This window comes from Squalius cephalus, assembly GCF_949319135.1.
Source record: "Squalius cephalus genome assembly, chromosome: 1".
NCBI lineage: Eukaryota > Metazoa > Chordata > Actinopteri > Cypriniformes > Leuciscidae > Squalius > Squalius cephalus.
Window position 1 is genome coordinate 47,026,327 of NC_137122.1, and position 23,651 is coordinate 47,049,977.

General features: G+C 37.8%; 1 protein-coding gene across 1 annotated transcript; it reads left to right on the forward strand.

Annotated features, from left to right (window-relative positions):
* The first annotated feature begins 11,286 nt into the window (after positions 1-11,286).
* On the forward strand, positions 11,287-21,805 carry LOC307149346 (BEN domain-containing protein 6-like). The gene is made up of 10 exons (XM_079855617.1): positions 11,287-15,246; positions 16,238-16,507; positions 16,587-16,664; positions 18,227-18,277; positions 18,543-18,648; positions 18,951-19,207; positions 20,153-20,339; positions 20,510-20,631; positions 20,800-20,839; positions 20,989-21,805. Exons 2-10 carry the CDS (start codon positions 16,406-16,408, stop codon positions 20,991-20,993), a joined length of 948 nt encoding a protein of 315 aa, XP_079711743.1. The 5' UTR covers positions 11,287-15,246; positions 16,238-16,405; the 3' UTR covers positions 20,994-21,805.
* The last annotated feature ends 1,846 nt before the right edge of the window (positions 21,806-23,651 follow it).

Consider the following 23,651-nt stretch of genomic DNA (forward strand, 5'->3'; position numbering starts at 1 on the left):
AATAACAACGACAACTGCAAATAACACATAAAGTTGGCTAGCCTATTCATAAACAGCTGAAATAGGCTAAATAGGATGTAGGATCTACTTTATAAGCACGATGCACAATTTATAAAATAAAACGCGAAATTCATCATCGATCTTAAAATATCGTCATCGAAAATCATCGAAAATAAAATAATAATAAGCTATTTCATTTGAGCGTATAGCCTACACGTTTATTAAATATTATTATTAAGTAATAGCCTAATAATAATCACTGACACCAGCAAACCCCTTTTTTGACCATAAACATAAAAAACAAGATAAAAACCGTAGAATCGTTTGTACTAGGCTACTAAATATAGGCTATTCCAGGGCATAATATAATACAAGTGGATTTATTGTTGTTTAAAATGTTGCTTAGTTTTTTGTATATGCTGCATGAATGCAGCTTCAGTTCTGTTACGGTGATACCTAGGCTATTTTTAGGCTATAAGTTGATTAATGTGCATCTGTATTGGAAACAACACAAATTTAACAAACATCGAGACTCAAAATTGTGACGTATTGAAACAAAATCATATGTTCCTCAACATAACATTTGAATTCTCATAAAATGTTAGTAAGATATTTCCCAACGCGGTCATAAAAAATGACAGTGGATTTTATTTATTTTTATCATCATTGTTAGGCTACATCATCTTCTTTAACCTACATCTATTTAACGTCACAATAAGTTTAGTCATTTCCTACTCAATTTTATTTTTAAGATTTCAACTTGATTTTCTTGATCTGTTAGGCCTATTTTAAAAGAACCTAAATAGGCTATATCTACCTACATTTTACGTCAGCAATGAATGGTTTAAGAAGGGTGAATTTATTTATTTATTTATTTATTTATTTATTTTTACTGTTGGTAGGCCTACTGCATGCACCGACCCATTTATAGAGAAATATCGACCGAGAGAAAGCGCTGGCTGTTCAGGGGTGTCATGGCCACGTGACATGGAAGCGCTCATTGGTTGATCAGCGCGAGCGCAGCTGTGGCGATAGAATAGTTTAGGCCTACTGCGGTTAGGCTACTTTCTCTAATAAGTTCCTTTACTATCTTTATTCCCTCTCCGCGCCACGGAATATAAATATATATATATATATATAGGCCTATATTTACTTTAATTTCCCACTTCTTTGTTTAGTTTTATATATTTTCTTGTGGCAGTTTTGAAGGGATTTCAAATACGCAAATATAATCAGTCAATTATGGCAGCAACTCAATGCATTTCATTTATCCTCAAGATGATCTGCTGAAGTGCAAACTGAGCATCAGAATGGGGAGTTAAGTTAATGTTCAGAAACAGACAAAATATCCAGTGAACGGCAGAACATGCCTTGTTGGTGCCAGAGGTCAGAGGAGAATGGCCAGACTGGTTCGAGCTGATAGAAAGTCTACAGTAGGCCTAACTCAAATTAGCACTCGTTACAGCCGAGGTCTGCAGAAGAGCATCTCTGAATGAACATCACATCAAACCTTGAAGCAGATTGACTACAGCAGCAGAAGACACACAGGTGCCACTCCTGTCAGCTAAAAACAGGCTAAAATTCACACGGATTCACCAAAATTGGACATTAGAAGATTGGAAAAACGTTGCCTGGTCTGATGAGTCTCGATTTCTGCTGTGACATTCAGATGGTAGAGTCAGAAATTAGTGTAAACAACATGGATCCTTCCTGCCTTGTATGGTGTAATGATGTAGGGGATATTTTCTTGGCACACTTTGGGTCCCTTAGTACCAGTTGAGCATAGTTTATACTCCACAGTATTGATGCCGACCATGTCCATCTCTTTATGGCCACGGCGTCTTCTGATAGCTGCTTCCAGCAGGATAACATGCCATGTCACAAAGCTCAAATCATCTCAAACTGGTTTCTTGAACATGACAATGAGTCGATATGGACCAAAATATCTGAGGAATGTTATTCAATCATTGTAAAATGTTAAATGTATTGAAACAAATGTTTGAAATGTGGAACATTTAAATGACTGGAAATATGTTTAAGTGTCTTTTTGTGTTTTTTTTTCCAGAAGCACAAGTAAGGCCTATCTTAAGTTGCAGGAGGAGTGAATGATTGTGACGTGTTTGTCGTTTGCTCCATCTAGTGGACAATTGAAAATCTACACTGTCCTCTTGAAAAAGCCAGACTCTCACCACCTAAAGCAAGATTAGGTTTGTTTTGCATCTCATTAGACACAGCTCTTTCCTATATATTAAATACATCTTTATTCAGCCTGCTCTGTTGGCTGCCGTGTTTAAAGTTTAAACCAGCTGAACATCACCTTGTCCAGGACGTGAGACCATCTAAAAGACAAGCAAAGACCAACAAACCAGCATCCCTTTACAGCATCCATTCTCCCAAACATATCATGGATGTATTTTTAACCCTTGTTGAAATCCATCATTTATGGCTTCATGCTTCCTGCATGTAATTATACGGAGGGGTCACTCAGCGAACGCATGACACATGTGTGGCTGCATCTTCACATCCTCAGGAAATGTGTTTTTAAGAGAGTAGCGGGTGTTAATAGATTTCAGATCGCTTGCAGCTGCTCTCACAAAGTGCTTCAAAGTGAAGAAGCGTCAGATGAAAGAACGTCACTTCATCTGTCACAGACATCTTCATGGGACAGAGACACGCAACGCTGTGTGCTCGTCCCGAAATACAGCCGAGGTCATAACTGCACGCTAGTTTCCTCAAGGACTTAACCTTGAGAATATTTGTCTATATTTTTCTCACTTTTTTGCCATGAGAAAACTGACTGTGTTTTTCCTGTGCTGGATAGTTTATTGACACGATGAAAGATAAACTTACGCATAAATGACATAAAGCCATAAGTGAAATAGCTGGAGTTATGCACTTTGAAGGCCTTAGATTCATTAACACAAATGCAAAAAAGTGGATTCAGAACTGACAGCTGTCAGTCAAGTGTTACGCCTGTACCATAGACAGCAGAGTTTACTGCTACTGTCAGTTTGTCTCCAGTAAAACCAAACATTAAAAAAACATTTTAGTTCACATTGATTTTACAATTAATTTGACTGTCTCTTGATTTTAAAGAAATTATGTTTTTTTTTTTTTTACAAGCTTGAGGGCAAAATATAAAAAATGATTGGCCTAGACACTTCTTCATCATAAATTCTAATCCTCATTCACAGATCTGGGGCCAGTTGCATTATGTATCTATGACCCACTAGCAGTTAGTCAAGGAACGGTTAGTCTTACTTTTCGGTATCAAATTAGGCCCAATGCACGTTTTTATGTAACTGACTTAACAAAGTTATGAACAGTCTTAAAGAAAAAAGTTTGATGACTAACTTGTAAGACTATGGCGGTCTTACAAGTTATAAGACCACTATATATACCCATATACAGTTTCTCCCTTCATATTTAGTAATATTATTGATTTGACACCACTAACACTGTAGGATGAAGCTCAATAATGACACTATTGTCTTCTGTAGAGTTGCTTTATATAGTTAGTGAATTAACTTATTGAACTGAACTGAATCGTCACTGAACTGAAAAATGATAATGTTCTTATGCTAGTCCGCTTTATGCAGTTTATGAAGTTTGCATCATTAATTCTGTTATACTTGTATATTACTGTAAAGCTGCTTCGAAACAATTTCCGTTGTATAAAGCGCTATAAATATAAACGTGACTTGATTGACTTCAAGTTCCTCAACGGTCTGACACCGACTTTCACCTCTGAAGGAAGACTGAACTACACATGCTGCTATACATGGTCGCACCGCGTCGCTTTGGCACTTTACTAAGCACTGGCTGAATTTGTCATTCAAACTAAAGAAATAAAATGTTCCTTTTAGGTGTAATATTTGCCCCCTGAATTTGATTTTCAGAGTAATATTTGGTACATTTATGAGGACATATTCTTTCTAACCATATATTCTCTCTGCATAACATGATGGCAATTAAATAAATTCACAATGTGAATCATTAGATGTTTTCATTAAGCTCTTACTAATTATATAACATACATTTTAACACATATTTTATGTGATAATATATAAGCAAAGAGTATAACTTGAAGAACTACATCAGACATGGCATTTTGGCCTGATCCCCCATTCATTTCTGACCCTGATACACTGTATACATGTATGTGGCTTGATAAACTAAGAAAAAAATTGACGAAAAAGTATCTTATGAAGTAATTAAGTCAAACACACACCGTTGTGCATGATCTAAATAAAGGTGAGCTTTAAGAGATAGACAAGAGCATAATAGGCTATTGATCAAAACATCAAGTTGACTCTATAAATTAATGAATTATGAGGGGGTTTAGTTCTGAAACATTGATTGGTCAAATCGTCACCCATAATGGGGTATAAGTGGCATCTGGGAAGTACAGGCAACAACGCTGATGTCACCTTGCTTTTTTACATCATAGGAGCCAGTTGGCATATGGGGAGACCTTTGAACTGTTCCTCATATTTCACATGTTGGCAGATCATCATGCTTGGGGAAATGTAACGCTGCTGTTTGGAAGGTGATGGAGTGAGTATAACGGAGAGAAAGAGATAATGTGAACGACACGGTGTTGTAAGTCTAACCTTTTAGAAACTGAGGTGATTGAAACTGTAGGTATATTATTACACAAAAATGACAGTTCTATCAATAGTCCAGTTTCATGCACTGTGTGTTTGAATGTTTAGATGTTGTGTGGCTGTGACTCATTTCTAAATCAGCCAGAAAAGACATGCCTCACATCACAGTTCAATAATCTGAAATAATTCCTTTGCTTTCATTGCAGGAGTTAAAATCCACAATCACCAGAACAGCAGCTCAAATCATGTAACTGTTATCCCACTCACACTTTCAGTCAAATCATGTAGCACAGCGAGGGGTTGCTGCATATATAGGAGACAGCGTGAATAAACTGAGCTTGATTGGCTAGCAGCTGTTTAGCATACTCTCCCTGACTGGCTAAGGAGCTGACGTTGATGGATTGGTTCTTTACTGATAGGTCCCTCTAAAAAAATGACGTTTCGAATGAAGGGCAGGGCTAAAACTATAGGGAGTGGCTAATTTAATGTGTGCTGTCAATCATCATGGGCCCTCCACACAAAAGAAAGTGTTTTCACCTCCAACATTTTTGTTTAAAACACATTTACTGTTATATTTATAGTTTAAAACATAGATTATCAACTCAACACATTCGAAGAAAAGACTAGTATTTCATCCTTACCAAATGTACACAATTTCACTTTTAATCCACAGAACAATTTAACAATTGCTCTATTTACCACAGTTGTAGTATTAGAAAGATAAATATGGAAACAAAATTTGGTAACAAAATTAGTACAATCACACCAGAGAGTGAGGTAAAATAGCTGATGAAAACCTATTTTTCAAGCTATAACTAACAATTCATAAATCGAGTGCTCATGACATTCATGTTCCTGGCCAGTTTCTTTTTAACACAGAATATGAATCATCACCCAAACTGCTGAAAGAAAGAAAGTGCGTATAGCTAACATGAAATTAACTATTTTAATCGTGCGTTTCTTGGAAGAACTGAATGGTATGGAGTAGCCTACTTTGGAGGCCTGTGTTATTTAACTATCAGGGTCCTCTCCTTAAGTATTGTACCAAATTACACCGCACTGTCATGCAGCCTTAAAATCATGTTAAAATATGTGTTGTGCTGGATCTCGAGATCTCATGAAATGAATCCATCCATGAAGCCAGGCGCTTTTAACCAGATAAACGCCGTATGGAAGGCCTAAGCTCATAGAGATGTGGCCCGCCATTTTGTCTCCTGTTTCTCGTCAGGTCGCCTGCCAACTCCGCGTCACAGAGAAACACATGGTCCGCGGGGCTCCTCAATACCCTCGCGTGCCGCACGCCCCATTTCAAATAAACACCCGGGTCCACTTGGCCCGGCGCTACCCGCCATCTGCCCAAACAGAGCACGCGGAAAATAAATGCTGCTCTCCTAAACAAATAAACCCTCGCGACATTCAGAACGCGCGAGATGGAAGCGCGGGATAGGAAAAAACACGATTTATCCTCGCGAAGGATAAACACGGCGACAGGTCTCCGAATATATGTGGAGAGGGTAGGTTTCACAGAGTGAATAGTCAACAGAAAAGTAATCAAGAGGAAAGTGTAGGCGAGGTCGTTTAAATGATGTAGGCCTAAAATTATAAAGTTTTCAGGCCGAAAGCCACCGCGGGCTGCAGTTAGACGTGTCAAAAACGTCAATTGTACTTAGCCAGCCACATAGAGAAAATATTATATAAAATGTTTTACATAAGGAAGAGGGTCAGTATTGAATTAGCCTCTAAATGTAGGATAATAATGTAAATATCTATTTTTATTGATTGTTTTATCGAGTAGGCTACTTTACTCAACCATTAAAAGCTAGCCTATTTGTTGGTCTAACGGCGCCAAATCATATTTACTCAAATAATATAATATGACCAAAAAACAAAGAGATAATTTAGATATTATTACACAAATTAAATGTATATGTTTACATAATGTTTTTATTAACTTCTCAAAATACAGACACATTGTTAGCAGTTGCAGTTTCAGTCATATTTGTAACCAGTTGTTGCATATTTTTCTTTTTTTACACATAAAAAAGGCCATGTATACAAAAATGTCATCATCTGCAGCTAGCTGGCAACTGCAAGCTAGTTTCATATTCTCTCCAACCACAAAGCATCGCAGCCTCAGAAGTGGAATGTAGGATCTTCTAACAATCAATGTGGAGGTGCATTAGCCTACTATTCATAGTTTTTATGTTTATTATCAAAAGTTAGATGTTTTTGAAAGAAAGTAATACTTTTATTTAGCAAGGATGCATTAAATAGCTAGATAAAAAGTGACACTAAAGAAATGTATAATTTAAAATCGATTTCTGACTCTAATGCTGTTCTTTCTTTATTGAAGATCAAAGAATCAGTTTCCACAAAAATATTAAGCAAATTAGTCATACAGTCTGAATCACGTGACACTCAAGATGTATATATATATATATATATATATATATATATATATATATATATATATATTTTTTTTTTTTCATTTGATGTTTATTAATAAAATAAACATTTTTACAATATTAGTCCCATTGTAAAAAAAATCTGAATTTCTAATCTTCACTTCAAAAATATTAATTTAAACAGTGTGTGTATAAACATCAAGTGAAATCAAAATGAATAAACATCAAATGAAATACTTTTTATGAGCAGGATTTCAAAATATTGATTGATTAATGTTACAAATAGAACAAACATTTCAAGCATATTGAAAACATTGTGGTTCATTATCATTGTCTGTTTTTACTGCAAACTTGCGCATCAACCTTTCATCCGGTAGAGGGCGACAGAGCACCAAAATGCAGTTGGACCAGGACAGGGGACTCTGAGGCCTTGTTCCTGGCTTGCCTTTCCTCGTGTTTCAGGTTATTCATGAAATCACAAGAATCTGAGATGTCTGAAGGTACAGAGCTGTGTGAATTCTTCATCAGTCACTTTCGAAATTGTTATGTCTGTTTTCAAGTATGGTGAGATGTCAAGTGATGGACCGCTTTGTGAACGTTTAGTGATGGTATCACAATCATCAAATGAAGAAAGATTTTATGATAACATTTATTCAAAAACATAATTTCATAATAGGCTTCATGAATTAAAGAGACTGATTTTTAAGCTACACATTTAAATATAACATTGCATAAAGAAAGAGTCTTTCTCACTCTCTCTCTCTCTCTCTCTCTCTCTCTCTCTCTCTCTCTCTCAATCCCCAGGGCGGAGAATGAGATGATTGGCCATCTTTGCGTTTCGTCGTGCAAGAGGCAGGGCTGTCAGAGAAAGCTGTCCTTTTAGGGACATAATTGAGGCGGGCAGGACGGCATGTGTGGGCGTGATAGGTCGATTGTGTCAGAGAAAGCAAGATTGACAGGAGTGACAGCTCCATTTATTGGCTGCTAGAGTCTAGTCAGCAAAAGGGCATTCAGGGCCACTGGCTGGCTCTGCTGGCGGCCTGTGCAGTCGGCGCCTGGTGAGTAAGCATTTAGACAGCAGCCCTCAACGCTGCAATGCATGGGAGAAATATCTCTGTCAACACTGACTGTGATCTTTGACGGTGCCTCTAAAGAGGAAGGTCATACATATGAATGCAATCTCTGTCACACTCTTTTTCACCGACACTCTCGCACATAAACACACACACATAAAACCAAGCCTGACATAAATTGCACATAATGCCATGTTGTCAAACTCTCTTGGCACAAAGATTCAGCAGTAAAAACACCCTTGACTAAACGTTCAGAGTCCTTACCCTGGAAACATTTCTCAGCAATGCGTTTATTGAATGTTATCTTTGTGGAACGATTATAACTTTAACACATTGGCTGTAATACAGTTTCATGTTTGGTGTTTGAATGTAAAGATTGAGATTATCCTTAAAGGTAATGTGGAGGTAATACAAGGTTTTTTCATGAAGACAGATTTTGAATGATGGGTTGATAAAGCCTGGTTGAAGTCTTGTAGTTGGACAATATTATAGACTGACAGAGAGATCATTTTAATATATATATATATAGAGAGAGAGAAATGTATTCATCTCTATATTATATGTTACTGTTCAAAGATTTTGTTTAATGTTTTTGAGAGAAGTCTCTTATGCTCACCAGGCTGCATTCATTTGATAAAAAATACAGTAAAAACAAAATACAGAGATTTTTTTTATTATTGCAATTTAAAATAAGGGTTGTGTATTTGAATATATTTTCAGATGTAATTTATTCCTGTGATCGTGACACTGAATTTTCAGCATCAGTACTCCAGTCTTCAGTGTCATATGATACTTTAGAAATCATTCTGATATGATGATTTGCTGCTCAAGAAACATTTCTTATTATCAATGTTGAAAACAGTGCTGCTTAATATTTTTTTGGAAACCATAATACATTTTTCCAGGATTATTTGATGACTAGAATGTTAAAAAAGAACAACATCCTTGCTGAAACACACACACACACACACACACACACACACACACACACACACACACACACACACACACACACACACACACACAATATATAATCTAATACATGTAAATTATTTATAAATAGATATATGGATCCGTGAAGTGAAGCACACTCCCTGAAGGCATTATCTTATGAATCGCTTTGAATGACTAGTTCCTATCAATCCAGTTTGACTTCCTGTAGGGTGTGGCCAGCGCAATTAAAATTCTGACTCCTGGATTGAAAAGGAGCCAATTGTTCAATACTACATTGTACCCAGTCCAATCATTCAAATCATCACACAAATCATCAAAAAATACAGTACAGAAAAGATGGTTATACCCATTATACCCCAGAAACATTTTAGGAGAACAGTATATGTATTGCCATTACTGACAGCATAAGACTTTATTTAATCTTTTTTGGTTTCTCTTTGTCTATTTCCAGTAATGCATGAAGCCATGGAGTCATGGTAAACAGCATATCTCGTACAGGAATTTTATCCAACATGGAGGATGAAGAGATTTCTCCTGGAGAGTTCTGGGAACTCTGTGTATGTGATTTCTGATAAAATAATCCTGCAGTTGTAACTTTGGTCAAAAGTCCTCTGTAATTGTTGCACTTGGCTATAATGAATGTCTATGACAATATTTAACTCACAATTTTGGCTTCTTTGCACACACATAATCATCCACTCACAGGCACAGATATACACACATCAAACAAAAATCGTTCTTTTATATATGTTTGCATAACCTTTCCATCAAACAAAGGTGAAAGAAAATAAACACTATCCAGAGGAAATGTCCTTCTAAAGGAAACATGCTCACTTGGTGTTATAGCATGCTTTGGTACTAAAATATTTGGGTTTCAGTTTTTTAGAAATGTTGTCGTCCAGAGGGTTGCGACCTCAAAATGTTAAAACTAGAGTTGTAGAGATGCTTAGTGAAAGCTGAAGAGAGACTGCGCCTAATGGAAACTGGAAGTATTTTATTCCAACTGGCCGTATAGTCAGTACTATATAGGAAAGGTTTCACACCATCAGACCAGGATTGAGCAGTGTCCTTCAGACTAATAAAAGCAGGCGATTCATGTACTTAGAAAAAGGCCACAGAAAGTACCACCTAATATCCTAAAGCTGTCATGCTCAGAGAATCACTTAATAAGGCACATAATCGTAAGAGGCGGCCAAGACCTCAGATGACACTAAATCAATTGGCAGACGGTAACTCCTCAGGCGGGCCGCGGTACCTAAGCTCTGAGTTATGACTTTCGGGGTGCCCCAGGGCTCAATACCCAGCCCACTCACACTTCTCTTCGTCCCAACTTTACCCTCTGGACTTAATTCATTTTTCCCTTGCTGGATCTGACAGGTTGCGTGTTACTTGGCGCCTTTCAAGTCGCCGGGCCAGCAGTATGATTAAGGGAGATGGAGGAGGATTAATGGAAAAATACAGGAACTGCAAGGAACGGTGTTGACCTAGAGGGAAGAACCTTACGTTAATTCTTAACATGCCGTTTGTTTCTGGCAGGGAAAGATAAAAGGTTAAATGTCTCAAGAAACCATAAGTACGTCAGAAGTGTTTATTTGGTTTGTCCAAGCGTATATTGAACCAGTTGTTTGCGAAGGAAATTGAAATTATAGTACTGCATGACCGAGTTATTTGCTGTGGAGGTCTTGCTTAATCATTTCCATAGCTCATGTTGTCTTTGGTGTCAAATCCCATCTGCAGATGATACCACTAAAGGATGAATGGCAATCAGATGTTAGTTGTTTTTTGATGGAGAGTTGGAGAGCGTTTTCATACAGTAATCATGAGAAAATGCTGTGCCCAGAACTGAATTCGCCACAAAGAACACTTAATCCCTGTCACTTCTCCATCTTAACCAGCATGCATCTATTGTTTGCTTTGTGCTCATCCCGACAAGAAGACGTTAAACGCCAGTAGAGGTTTTCCAGGTTAGCTTCCCACATTCTCCTCACTAATCAAGAGCTGCCTCGCAATAACGATAAATCTCTCATTTTGACGTGCGGCATAAATAAAGCAAACAGGCCTTGGTTTGATTACCCAGACTCCCCGTGAACAGACGGGCATTTGAGTGGCTCTGCTATTTATCAACCTGGATCTCCCTTCCTCTCAATCTCTCCAGCACTCAAAAAACGCCGTCACTGATTGCGTTTAATGTCTAACACATGGCCTGGCCAAGCATTCCCACTGCTGCCCGGGGAGGTGTTTGGACTGATTAAGAGTACTGTGTTTGCGGCCAAAGACTTGGGTTGTGAAACCGAAAGGTTCTGGCAACGCGGCAGAATTCCGAGTGTAGCTCTAGGGATTCGAATGTGGTTGTCCCTGTGGTTAGCGGACAGAGTTTCTACTCTTGGAATCTTGCAGAAGCATCCAAACGGGAAAGAAATGGCATAGCAGCAATTACTTATTATCCTGAGGAGTTTTCCTCACTTCAGTGCTTTACCTCTCTCTCACTCTTTCTTTTTCTCCTTCATCCATTCAGCACTTCTCCCTATTTGCCGGCTGCCTGGGGTCACATTTAACCTGGAAGTGCTCTGATTGAGCCGGGGGTCACTTCACGGGCCCCCAAATTGCCTGCACCCATCCGTCACTGTCAGGCCATTATTAGTGCTATTATCATCAAAGTCACAGTCTGAATTATAGCGCATGCAAAAGCTACGCCGCTCGGACTTAACGGCGACCTGAGCCAGGATGACAGCGAAAAGGGTTGAGACCTTGCCGATGACATCACTCTAATCCCTCAAAGGCAGAAATGGCTGATGCTGAACAGAACGGTGTTCTGGGAGAAAGTTTGCAGGTTGCACAGCTTCATGTCATCTTGAAACTCTCAGATTCATGTTAACAGATGACCGTAGGCCAGATCTGGATCGGCTGGTGGAATAGTGAGCATGTATTGGTGAAAAGGTCTTGTTTCTTGCCGCAAATGCAATGAATTAGATGTTAATAGTTAATGAGAATCAACTTTTGACACGTTGGAGTTTACTCATTTATCAGCAGGTGTTTTTATAGAAAGAAGCTTAAGTATGAGGGATGCTACAACATATGTGATAATTTCATTAATGGTTTACATGCTTAATGGGATGAAAATTCTGTCATCATTTACATTTACTCACCATCATGTCGTTCCAAACCTGTATGAGTTTCTTTCTTACGTGGAGCACAAAATAAGATATTTTGAAGAATGTTGGTTACCAAACAGTTTCGGTTCCCATTGACTTCCACTGTAATTTTTGTCCATGCAGTGCAAATCAATAGGAACTGAAACTGTTTGGTTATCAGTCCATTTTTTTAAGTATCTTATATGTTCCACAGGAGAAAGTAAGTAATTTTGAATGAACTATTTCTTCAAGTATAAGTGTTCACAAAATAGTTTTTAATTTGTGTTTTCACGAGTTTGTCATTTTATCACCAAGGTAAGATGTGAAAGTATAAGTTAGTGATTCTGTAATATGTCTGATTTAGGATAATGAAACTAAACATAAAGAAACTACACTATTTGCCTTGCATGAGATTGAAACTGACATGCTGGGTGCTGGGTTTGAATGCTTGTTTCTTTAAAGGTGAAGTGTATCATTTCATTTCTGAACAACAAAGAATTGTAAAATTAATGACATTTTTTGGGCTCGGTTGTCTCTGTCCTCTAAACTGTTATACACATATTTAAGCATCAAAATGTACAAAAAATTACACATTTCACCTTAGAAAAAGAGAGAGTGGTAACCCTTAACCTGGTTTTCCCCATCAAAGGCGTGCAAGACCCCTGTCCAGCACTCCTTCACATTCAGTGCTGCCCTGGACACCGAATGGCCTGCATTGTTTTGCACTCATGTGTCAGTCAATGTTGTCTCTCTGCGACAGATCTTAAGGCAGCGCTGTTGTCCTTCCAAATTAAGCTTCTCCATATGCATGAGCAGAAAAGGGGGGAGAGAACGTTGGCAACGGAGGAAAGAAGTGCCATGGTGGGGAGTCTAAACAAGTGACAGACTGCTGAGCGGCCTCAAAACACGAGTTGTCCATCAGCGATAGGTGAGTATAAGAAACAACAAGCTTCTGCATGCACATCCATAGGGAAATGTTAGGAGGTGCATTAAATACAGACATTATAGTATTATAGTAGTAATGTATGTGTGATAATTTGTATCATCCTTTTTTGCCTGGGTGGCTGGCCTACTTTTCTCTCCATTAAATCATTTTCGGGCGCTCCCAAGGGTTGATGGGAGTAGGGTCAGAGATCAACTCCAACACCCCCATATGGTCAATTAAATCCCACTCAGTGCCCAGGCAGGGCCTCTTTCTTTATGGCACTATTTACTCTTTTATTTTCATTATGTACAAAGAAGGAGAGGGCTGGAGAGAAGAAAGTCTTTGTCTGTTACCTGCACAAGCAGGTACGATTCACATTTGGAATCATATGAATTTAACGATTGTAGTTCTGTTCCTGATTTCACTTAATTCTAGTTCATTGATCATCACATGCTTCTTGTTTTGGTTGGTCTCAAATAATATGGGACAAAAAAGACAGACATTTTTATTTCAGGCCTCTTTGATGAATAGATTGTTCAAAAGAACAGCATTTATCTGAAATAGACCGTTCAAAACCGTTCAAAAGTTTGGGATCAGTAATAATTTTTATTTTACTTTTTGGGGGAAATAAATAAAAGAAATCAATACTTTTATCAATTGATCAAAAGTTACAGTAAAGACATTTATAATGTTACAAAAGATTCTATTTCAAAGAAATGCTGTTCTTTTGAACTTTACATTCATCAAAGAATCTTGAAAACAATTTTTACACAACTGTTTTCAACATGGATAGTAATACTGAATGTTCTTTGAGTATCAAATCTGCATCTGCAGATCAGCTCCTTTGTACAAATTCTGATGCCGCATAGACAAGTCTGACAGTCACAAGACAAACTTCAAAGCTGCTTCAGACTAAATGGGGAATGGCAGCCCGTGACCCAGAAAAGAAGCTTCATGCTCTACGTGCAATTGATTTGTTAGGAGAGAGGTGAAAGGCCTTATGGTTAAAGTAAATAAAAGAATGCATATCAATATATCATCAATACTCCTCTCTATGCCATTTCGGAGCCTCTCAAGAGGCCGAAATGTGGGGAGGAGATCAATAACTAGTCTGTCTGAGCAAGAGATGGTGGCTCTGCTGTCACATATGTAGTCTGGACTGTAATAACATCTGCTGTGCTTTAGTCACAGATCTTCATGTTTGGTCTCTGCAGATTATGAATGTCACGGTGGATCCGGCAGGATGAGTAAGTCATTTTGTTCATGTAAGTTAGAATGAACCTCTCAGACGGTCTGAACTGAAATGACTGGCCACCAGGATCAATGTAGTGTGGATTTCATGCTTGTCTAATCACCATTATAAGAGAAGGTGCCAGTTTGCTTTCATCCAGTGTGTTAATGTATCTTTCTTAATGTCCGTAGAGAAGTAATTCTGTAGTCGATGCCATTTGTGTCTCCTAACAGTGAGTCTTTGTGTGCTAGTCTGTTTTAAATTGAATGAACAAGCTGATAAAGAATTAGCTATGGATTTAAAATGAGTCAAAACTTACATGATTTAAGATCTGTTTTGGGTAATCACAAGTGGACAGCACTAATTGCAGGTGTAAACAGGGTCCAAAATACACTGAATTGTGAATCTATAGATGAAATCATATTTAAAATCCATGTGACCAGACCACATTTGAAGTATAAGAACTAATTTAATGTACCTAGACAGTAGTGAAGAGCTGCTTTACTTACTCGCCTGTCAATCACTCATAATTTAATACTGAGAAATATATGCCTTTTTAGAAGCATTTTACTAACAGGTATAGATATAATCTGTCTTGCACTTGATTGGATCAAACAGGGCCTTGTTTAACTGAGCCATATTCACAAACCAGAAGCAAGACAGTACTGGTTCACATGGCACTATTTGATTGACCTTTTGTAATCCACAGACTGCTTTAATGAGTTACATGATCCATTTTGTTCCAGCCCAGAGCTGCTTTCCTCCTCTCATTCCTAGAGAGACCTCTGTTTTACAACCTCAGGTGCTTCTGGATACACTTAGTGCTCACTGTACGTCACCTGGGACTGCATGGGGTCAACCCTTACCTGACCTCTCACTGGTATCTGTGCTCACACAGCCAAAAGAAGAAGAAAAAGAGAGTAAGAAATCTTTAGACTTGAATAGATTTAGATACACATTTTGGTTTAAAACAAGTGCATTTATACATGTCTTAATGTATTAGGCTTGTAATTAAATATTTTAATAATCAAGATATTATTTTTTACATCTCTCAAAGAGCATACAACATATTAAATCTCCTTATCCATTTAAAAATCCATACATTTATTTGTTTTAACATTTTCTTAAAATAATTTGATTATCATGGTTGAGTGGTTGAGCTTGACAAATGCAGAAAATGCTAAAAATAGCCTAATACTTTTTTGTGTGTCCATTTTTAAGTAGGCCTTACTTTTTGTTATGTTTCTGGTCAGTTAAGTGTATTTAGTTCAAATTCTTTTTACTACAATTAATTGAATATCATTCCAATATATTGTGACATTTATGATGTTTTTAATGATGATGTCTATGACAGTGATTATGATGATTTAACTATTAGATAGTCAATATGTGTTTTTAAACTAGCTACAATTCACACGTTAATTTTGTTAGATAATAGTTTATCAAACATATGTAATAGGTGTTAACACAAAAACATGGGATATGTTATGTTTTAAAAATGTCATGGGGACATTGAAGTATAGGCTAGGCTACTGTATTTTGTGGAATGTGCAGTAAATCAAAGCTGCTATTACTAAACAACAACAACAAAACTACAGTAGCAAGAGGTTATGAAGATCATTAGAAGTGGCTATATTAAATTAATACTAATATAATATGAATATGAATATGAAGGCTATAGAATAAATAGCAGTTTTGAGCTTTACATTATTAAAATGCCTGATGTTAACACAACAGCTAGCTTATAGCAATTATGAGCTGTACTATATGATGGTTTTTTAAATCAAACTGGAATTCATTTAAGACATGTTAGCGACTGTTAAAACTTTTAGAGTCCTTTATTTATTTATTTATTTATTTATTTATTTTATTATTATTCTATATTTATTACACATTTTACTGGCATTTAAGTGTTTCAAGACGCACTCGTGATGTTGACACGCCAGAGTGTCTTTAACTTTAATGGAAATGCCACGAGCGTGAAAGTCATCAGGCTGTCACGGATCTGCGCGTGGCCATGACCGGCATGATAAAGAACCGGACGCTTTTCCGGCGAGGAAAACGGCTAATGGGCGAAAGATGAGGAGAAAAACAATAGCGAAGCGCATCCTGTACAATGGATACGAGGGATACGAAGAGACACCCGAAGACTCCGGTGCGAGGGCGGACCACGTCTTCAGTGTATGTAAACATCATCCTTTTGTTGCGTAAGTGTCCTTGTTTTACAGACCCTTGATATAATTATGTGACTGTCTTTCAGCAAGAACCGGCGAAGAGGAGAAAATGGAGAGGACTAAATGGAGAGGACATCTCATCTTGTAAAAAGTTCAAAACAAAGGTTTGTTACTTTTTAATGCTGATTAATTATAATCAGTTGTGTTTTTTTTTGCTGATAAGCATTGCTGAGTAGATTAGAATAACTGTTGCAATGGCCATTCTTACCATTTATAATAACTTATACATTTTTAATTAGATATTATAAAATAATACAATTACATGAAATTTCATGAAATATATTTATATTAAAATGACTTACTGTATCTTCCATGTGATAAAGGAGCTTTTAAATTATTTATGTGTTTATTTATTTCAGACTTGATGTAGCTCATCTGCAGTTTAAAGCTACAATATGTAAGATTTTTGTAATAAAATATTCAAAAATCACATGCTTTTTTTAAAAGATTTTTAATTTCAGAGAAATTCCAATTTTAAATAATGGCTCATCCCGGTTCACTTGTCGCCTGTCAATGACGTAATATCCGCGTTATCCCTGGTTTCCGCTTGTACTGCCATAGTAACCACGGCGACAGACGTGGACAACTGCGTTACGTCTAGCGGCACGCTCACACTGTTGTTTCGTTCAAACATTATGGACCATGGCAAGCAGACTTTGGGACAAAAGGAGAACTAAAACGAGGATCAATATCAGCATGGCGTTTTCGAGATTACCGAGAGCTTCGCGTCCACAACTAACTTCTACTTGACCGAGACGCTGCTTCTTTATGCATTTTATTAGACAGGTGAGCAGATGTACATAAAACTAATCAATGTTTGTCTCATACAGACAAACTAACACATAGAATAACATTATAACTTTCAACACACTCAAATGCAGTTTAGTGTGATAGTGTAGACCAAGTGAAACAGCGCTGCGTTACCTCACAAGTTTCATTCGTCTAATAAACTGACTTGTGTGAGTAGGAATTCAGCACTTGCGTGTAGTTCGGTAGAATAAAATGTCCTTATTCCTTTATATCCGCGGGACTCGCGTGAGGCACTGATATCTGTCTCTCATTAGTAATTGCGTCCTGCTTCATACCACAGTCATGTTATTCACTCATCCATAAACATTATTAGATCCTTTGGCATGACGGCAAGTTCCATAATTCCGCTTATACGTCATCAACCTACGGCTTTGTTATTGTAAGAGGTTAGCGACCCCTAGCGGCGAAAAAAAATACATATTGTAGCTTTAATGAGGGTTAATAGGATCACTTACAGTAAATATGAAGACACTAGAGGCTTAATTTGGATTTCTGCAGACTGTCATACTGGCAGAACCCTCTGGAGGACCTTTAGGCACCATTTAAAAAAAGAAAATCAGTTCTCTGGGGAACTTACATGATGGAACCCCCAAGTTCCTCCAAGAACTTCAAAGAATGTCATCAGTTCCTTCATGAAATCCCATCATGAGGGAAACGTTTTGAGGCACTTTAAAGTTTGTAATAACAGGAGTACAGGATATCTGAGGCATCTTAGAATCGAGGATCTTTAGAGGGTTTTGTCAATGTGATGAACCCCAAATATATTTTATTTATTTTTAAATTGTTAGCAAATGTCCTTTTAAAAGTTACAAACCACACCGGAACCACTGTTTTATTTCTGTTTGCTCTCGAACAGGCTTTTGAGCCCCTTGGAGATGCAACAAGGGATGCAGATTTCACTATGGAGGTAGTAACTTTATTAAAAATCGAATATTTAATTCACTGCATTAATTAAAGCTTCTTATTTTTAAACATATAGGTGCCTTTTAGAAGTTTAGAGCCAATAAGTGAATTGCACTTACACTCTTTTGGCTCCAAACACTTGCTTTCCATGCATAAACAGTCAAATGCAAAAAACAGCATTTTTGGTAAATTGTTTATACTAGTTTGAACCCATGTGTCCACGTCACTGTCTACGCTATTAAAATGGGATATGAATAATCTCCTTTCAGGTGCTTGGAAGCCTCCAATCATGTTCAAGGGCGGAGCTTATTGCAATGGTGCTCAGTATGCAGAGGGAGATGGACGGCCTTCGAGAGCAAATCAGGAGCCTAACAGGTAAAGTGGTGGACTTCTGAAATGAGGAGGCAAAGTACCCTCGCTGGGTTTGGTTTTTTTAGTGCAATGCATTTCCATTGGCAGGGAAAGATGTGCACCGAGCTGAAACCTTGCTAACAACTGACTCATTCACAGCCCATTTCATGTTTCAAGATCATTTCAGTTTGAGGAAAAGTTCAGCAAGTTCATGAGGAAACTTCACGTCGAAGAAAGATTTAGTATTGCTGTGGTGTGCTATGTTACACAACACGTTACCAATTGTGAGACGATTTCAGACTAAATTCATACTTTTTCTTTTACAGCTTGTGGGAAGTTGGCTCAGACACTTGAAGAGTTGATCGAGAGGAGTGATAGATGGCTGTGTGGCAGCCACGAAGCTGCAACTCCCAGCATTCCAAGGGAGGCCGAGAGAAGCAGGCCACCCAGTCGCATTTCTCCTCCAATAGTGTTTAGTGGAAGAACAGATGAATGTGCAAGTTCAGAGCAGCAGGGGTGTGGTCAGTATGAGATCACACAAACAATGCAAACGCAAAGGAATGGAACGCTTCTGGAACATGAAGTAAGAGTTACATTTTAGATGCCGGCGCTGTAATCAGTTTCAGAACTTGTCCAGAACATCATAGAATCTTCATAGAATCTCATGTGTTTAATTGTTATTATCCTTAGTTGCTGTTTTCTTTAACGATAATTGATTTAATAATAGGTTAATCTGCTGGTTATTTATTTGATTAATTGGACATATGCCCAGTGCCCTCCATAAACAATGTGAAAAGTAATGTTTACATTGGGTCCAAAAATGGTTCAAATGAAAAAATCTAAATCAAAAAGTTTTTAGCTTCAGTTGCTGTTTTTTTTGCTACTGTTTCATTGTTCATAATTAATGACTATATTAACAATCAATTAATTTGCTTATTTTTTTTATTAATCAGACATCATACCCAGTGCTCTAGTGCAAACAATATGCATAGTAATATTGAAGTAATGTACATTGTGTCCAAAAATAGTAAAAAGTTACAAATTTAAAGTGATTTTATTGTAAAAAAAAAAAAATATATATATATATATATAATTTGAACCAAAATTACAGAACCACGAACTAAGTGTGAACAGATATTTGGATATATATTAATTATGCATGACTTAAACATATCATATACGATTTCAAGTTCAGTTGTGGTTCATTTAAAACTTAAATGTGATGTTAAACAGCTAATATTTGATTAAGTTGCATGCACAATCTTTGTGAAAGTTTAACAATGGCGAAAATTGAATCACTGCATTAGACAGTAGAAATACTTGCATTATAAGATCAGTATCATGACATTAAATGTGTTTTTTAGTTCATAGAAATGCATTTATCACTACTTAATGACAGGGTTTCTTCATGCACAATGCAAACACCTGACTAATCGATAATGAAATTTACTGTAGATTATCAGTTTGAGTTGCAGCCCTCATTTATTGGTTGGTGACTGCATTTTTTGCAACTTTTTTGTTCCTCAAGGTTATCAGTGCTGATCTTCTGGAGCGCTGCAACACAGGGACCACGGCTCGGAAACTCACCAACGACCTGCTGCGCAGCCTGTACGACAGAGACTGTCTGGCTTCTCACTCAATCTCAGGCATCGTTAACAGCAAGCGAGGGATGCCTAAGCCAGCTCTTCCGGCACATGAGATCCAGGCCATTCTGAGTACGTATAAGGGACGGTTTGTAACAAGTACTGAACTGTTGGCGTCCTTTAGTTAGTTTGAGAATTCATTCAGTTCCATTTCATTAACTGCAATCAGGCCATTGTGAAGTTTTTGATTAATTGTGGTCTCAAGTTTGCAGCTTTGATTACCAGTGAAACATTCTTCACAGGGACAGTGCAGCGGTTCTTCCCTGGAAAGACAGATTCAGAAATAAAAGGCTACATTCGACAGAAGCTGCAGAATGAGGCCAAGAGGCTTCGGAAAAGGCCACACCCTGCTGATGATCCATTGGTGGGCTCTTTTAAGGAGGCAGGAGCAACGTTTGAGTATTGAATGTTGACTTCCTTTGGACATCCCCAATGAATTTTAAAATGGAATTTAACGACTCAAAATTCTGTTATTAAACTTAAAAGTTCAGCAAAGTTCTATCATCATTTACTCAGTTTTCATTTACTGCAGTTCCAAACCAGTATGCATATAGGTTTCGCACGACATGAGGGTGAGTAAATTATGATAGAATTAACATTTTTTTGAGTAAGGCTGCACAATTAATCTAATTAAAACCAAAATCACTATATGGTTTAGTGTGATTATCAAATCTCAAAGACTGCAATTTAATTACATAAATATATGCGCTGTGTGTTTCAGAGTGAAGCGCAGCACTGTATTCATTTACACGGGAGCAGCTCATGATCTGGTGCTTTCAGGTCATTTATGCCCAAATCATGCAGCCCTATTGCTGAGCGAACTATCCCTTTAAAATAGTATTTGTACATGACAAACTATGTGTGTATGGTATTTATCATGTTGATTACACAAAACTGTGACTTTGTATTGACTTGAAATTGCTAAATGAACCCTGGAGTCACAGTTATAAGTAGATGGAAAACAGTATCTTCGGCGTACCTCCAGCATCACTGCCAGACATTATCACACACTGTTTGTCGTGCGCTAAAACTTCGAACGAAGTAGACTGAGCTGTGAACACAGCGGCAGATGGTTAAGCATCGCTCTCCTGTAAAATTACATGGTTGTCACTTGGTAGGGGGGTTACATCGTGATTGATGTAGTTCAGACTTGTGGTATTTTAGTTGATCACATGTTGAAAGTGTGCCCCGGCGTGTAATGTGAATATATTTTTGTGTGTGTGTAATGTGAAATACGCGCGTGCCTCCTATAGCATATTGGACTCCTTACTGTGGCCTTATCAGTCAGAAAACTCAGCAGTACAGTTCTCATTTCGAAAGCACTGTGATTATATCCATTAAAAAAACACCTGGTCTGTCTTGAATGTGTGGCGTCTTTTCTTGTCTTGATTGCAGATTCTGTTCACAGAAGCTTATTGAATCGGCTGCTTGTAAACGTACACGTTTTTTTTACCTTTCCAGACAGAAGCACGCAGGCTCCTGAAGGCCAACGGCTGTGTGAGTAAATTAACCCCGCACTCACCAGCTGTATCACTGCACACACCCCTTTCAGAGGGAAAAAAACACATCACCGAACACATGGCACAAAGGACGGCGTGGGAACTGCATATGGTACATAATCAATAGGCCTTATCGCGCACACACAACCCGAACTGCAGACACACCAGCATTGGGCTAGACCATTATCAGTGATACATGACCCTAATCCATTTAGGTGTCAATGATACAACAGATTGGGGTTCGGGAAAACAGCGGTGTGGCACTGGGGACGATATCTTCACCGATCCAGCCATCTTACAGACCTTGCCTGTATTTCCACTCACTAGATCTGCTAACAGCAAATCAATGGGCTTCTTTTGTTTCTGCAGGTTCAGACATCCTCATTGTGTTGTTGTGTTATCGGCGCCGTGTTGTGTGTGTGTGTGTGTGTTTAAATCGCTTTGAATATGCCACCAGGATAGAGGCCTCTCCCAGAATGTTTTCTTTTTTCTAATGTGAGGATGTAGACGTTGCGAGGAAGCGAATATTTCAAACGGCGTTACAGTGCGGCCATTTGATCTCTTGAAGGCTCGAGTTGATTTACGGATATGAAAAGTGCTTCAGCTGTATTCGCCAATATTTTCACTGCTCAGTCAAAGAAAACTTCAAAGTTGAAGGTCGGGGCGTTAAACAGTCCTCCGGGCTCGCATCCTTCTCTGAAGGGGCCAACGCAAACACGCCTCGGCCCTTCGTGGGGCTCTCGCTGAACCTGGGTAAAAGCAGCAGGGAAGACAACCGAAATGAAACGTTTGCAGAACGCAGGAGAAACGCCTCCTCCTGTAGGCCCATGCGTTTCCCGCAGAGCTGTAATATGTCATCTGGGCAGCAACTTCGGTGGAGGACATATCCCACAATGCCCTGCAAGGCAGGGTGCCGCGGTACCCGTTGCGGCTCACTAACATGCCTCCACGTGCCATCTTAACTTTTCATTTGTCTTCTACCTGTCAACCGGAGGAAAAAAATGTTTGGAGGAAATGATCCTCCTCAACGGTTTGTGCCGCTAAATGACATTGCACTTTTATTCAACAATCCGCAAGCATCTTAGATGAGCACAAAAAGTCTAATTCAATAATCTTAATCCCAGTGATAACATATATTGTACATTTCAGGGACTAGACTCTAAAATTTTGGATTACATGAACATTTTCTTGTGTATGTGCGTACTGTAACTGCTGTATGTAGCTTTGCTTTTATTTGTTTTGCTTTGCTTGAATTTGTTTGGACCAAAGCACTATATTTTTGGTTTGTTTTCTATTTCTACTATGTTTTGTCTAGATCTTTTGTATGTATAATATAAGCCTAAAGCCTAAATATAAGCCACTGTTTTTTCGTTTGTTTGTATTTTTCCCCTCTTTCCTTTGTTTTTGTCTTAATCTTTTGTAAAATATAAGCTTAAGGATTTTTTTTTAATGTATAATTGCTATATATAATTGCCAATCATTTTTTGGTTTGTTTTTGACATTTCTTTGTTTTGTTTGGATATTTTGTATCTTTCTGTTTTTGTTTTGTTTCTCTGCCTATATTTTTGCTTTGATCTTACATTTGTGTTATACGAGATCAAACAGTCATGCTGTGTTTTGTTTTGACCTTGTATAAGTCCAAACAGCTGTTTTTGTTTTGTTTTGCATTGCATTGCTATACTTTTTGTTTTGTTTGGATATTTTGTGTGCATAATTAAAGTCTGAACAGCAGTTTTATTTTTTTGTGATCTTTCATTTGTGTAATACAAGATCAAACGGTAGTGCTGTGCTTTGACTTGATCTTGTATAGGCTATGTTTAATGTAAGTCCAAGCAGCTGTTTTGTTTTGTGTTGCTTTGCCATACTTTTTGTTTGGTTATTGCAT

Bases quoted from the DNA above. Each gene is read 5' to 3' on its own strand.
- LOC307149346 (XM_079855617.1), top strand. From the start codon at position 16,406: ATGAGGAGAAAAACAATAGCGAAGCGCATCCTGTACAATGGATACGAG. The intron at 16,508-16,586 runs GTATGTAAACAT...ACTGTCTTTCAG, and splicing joins GGGCGGACCACGTCTTCAGT to CAAGAACCGGCGAAGAGGAG. The intron at 18,278-18,542 runs GTAGTAACTTTA...ATCTCCTTTCAG, and splicing joins ATGCAGATTTCACTATGGAG to GTGCTTGGAAGCCTCCAATC.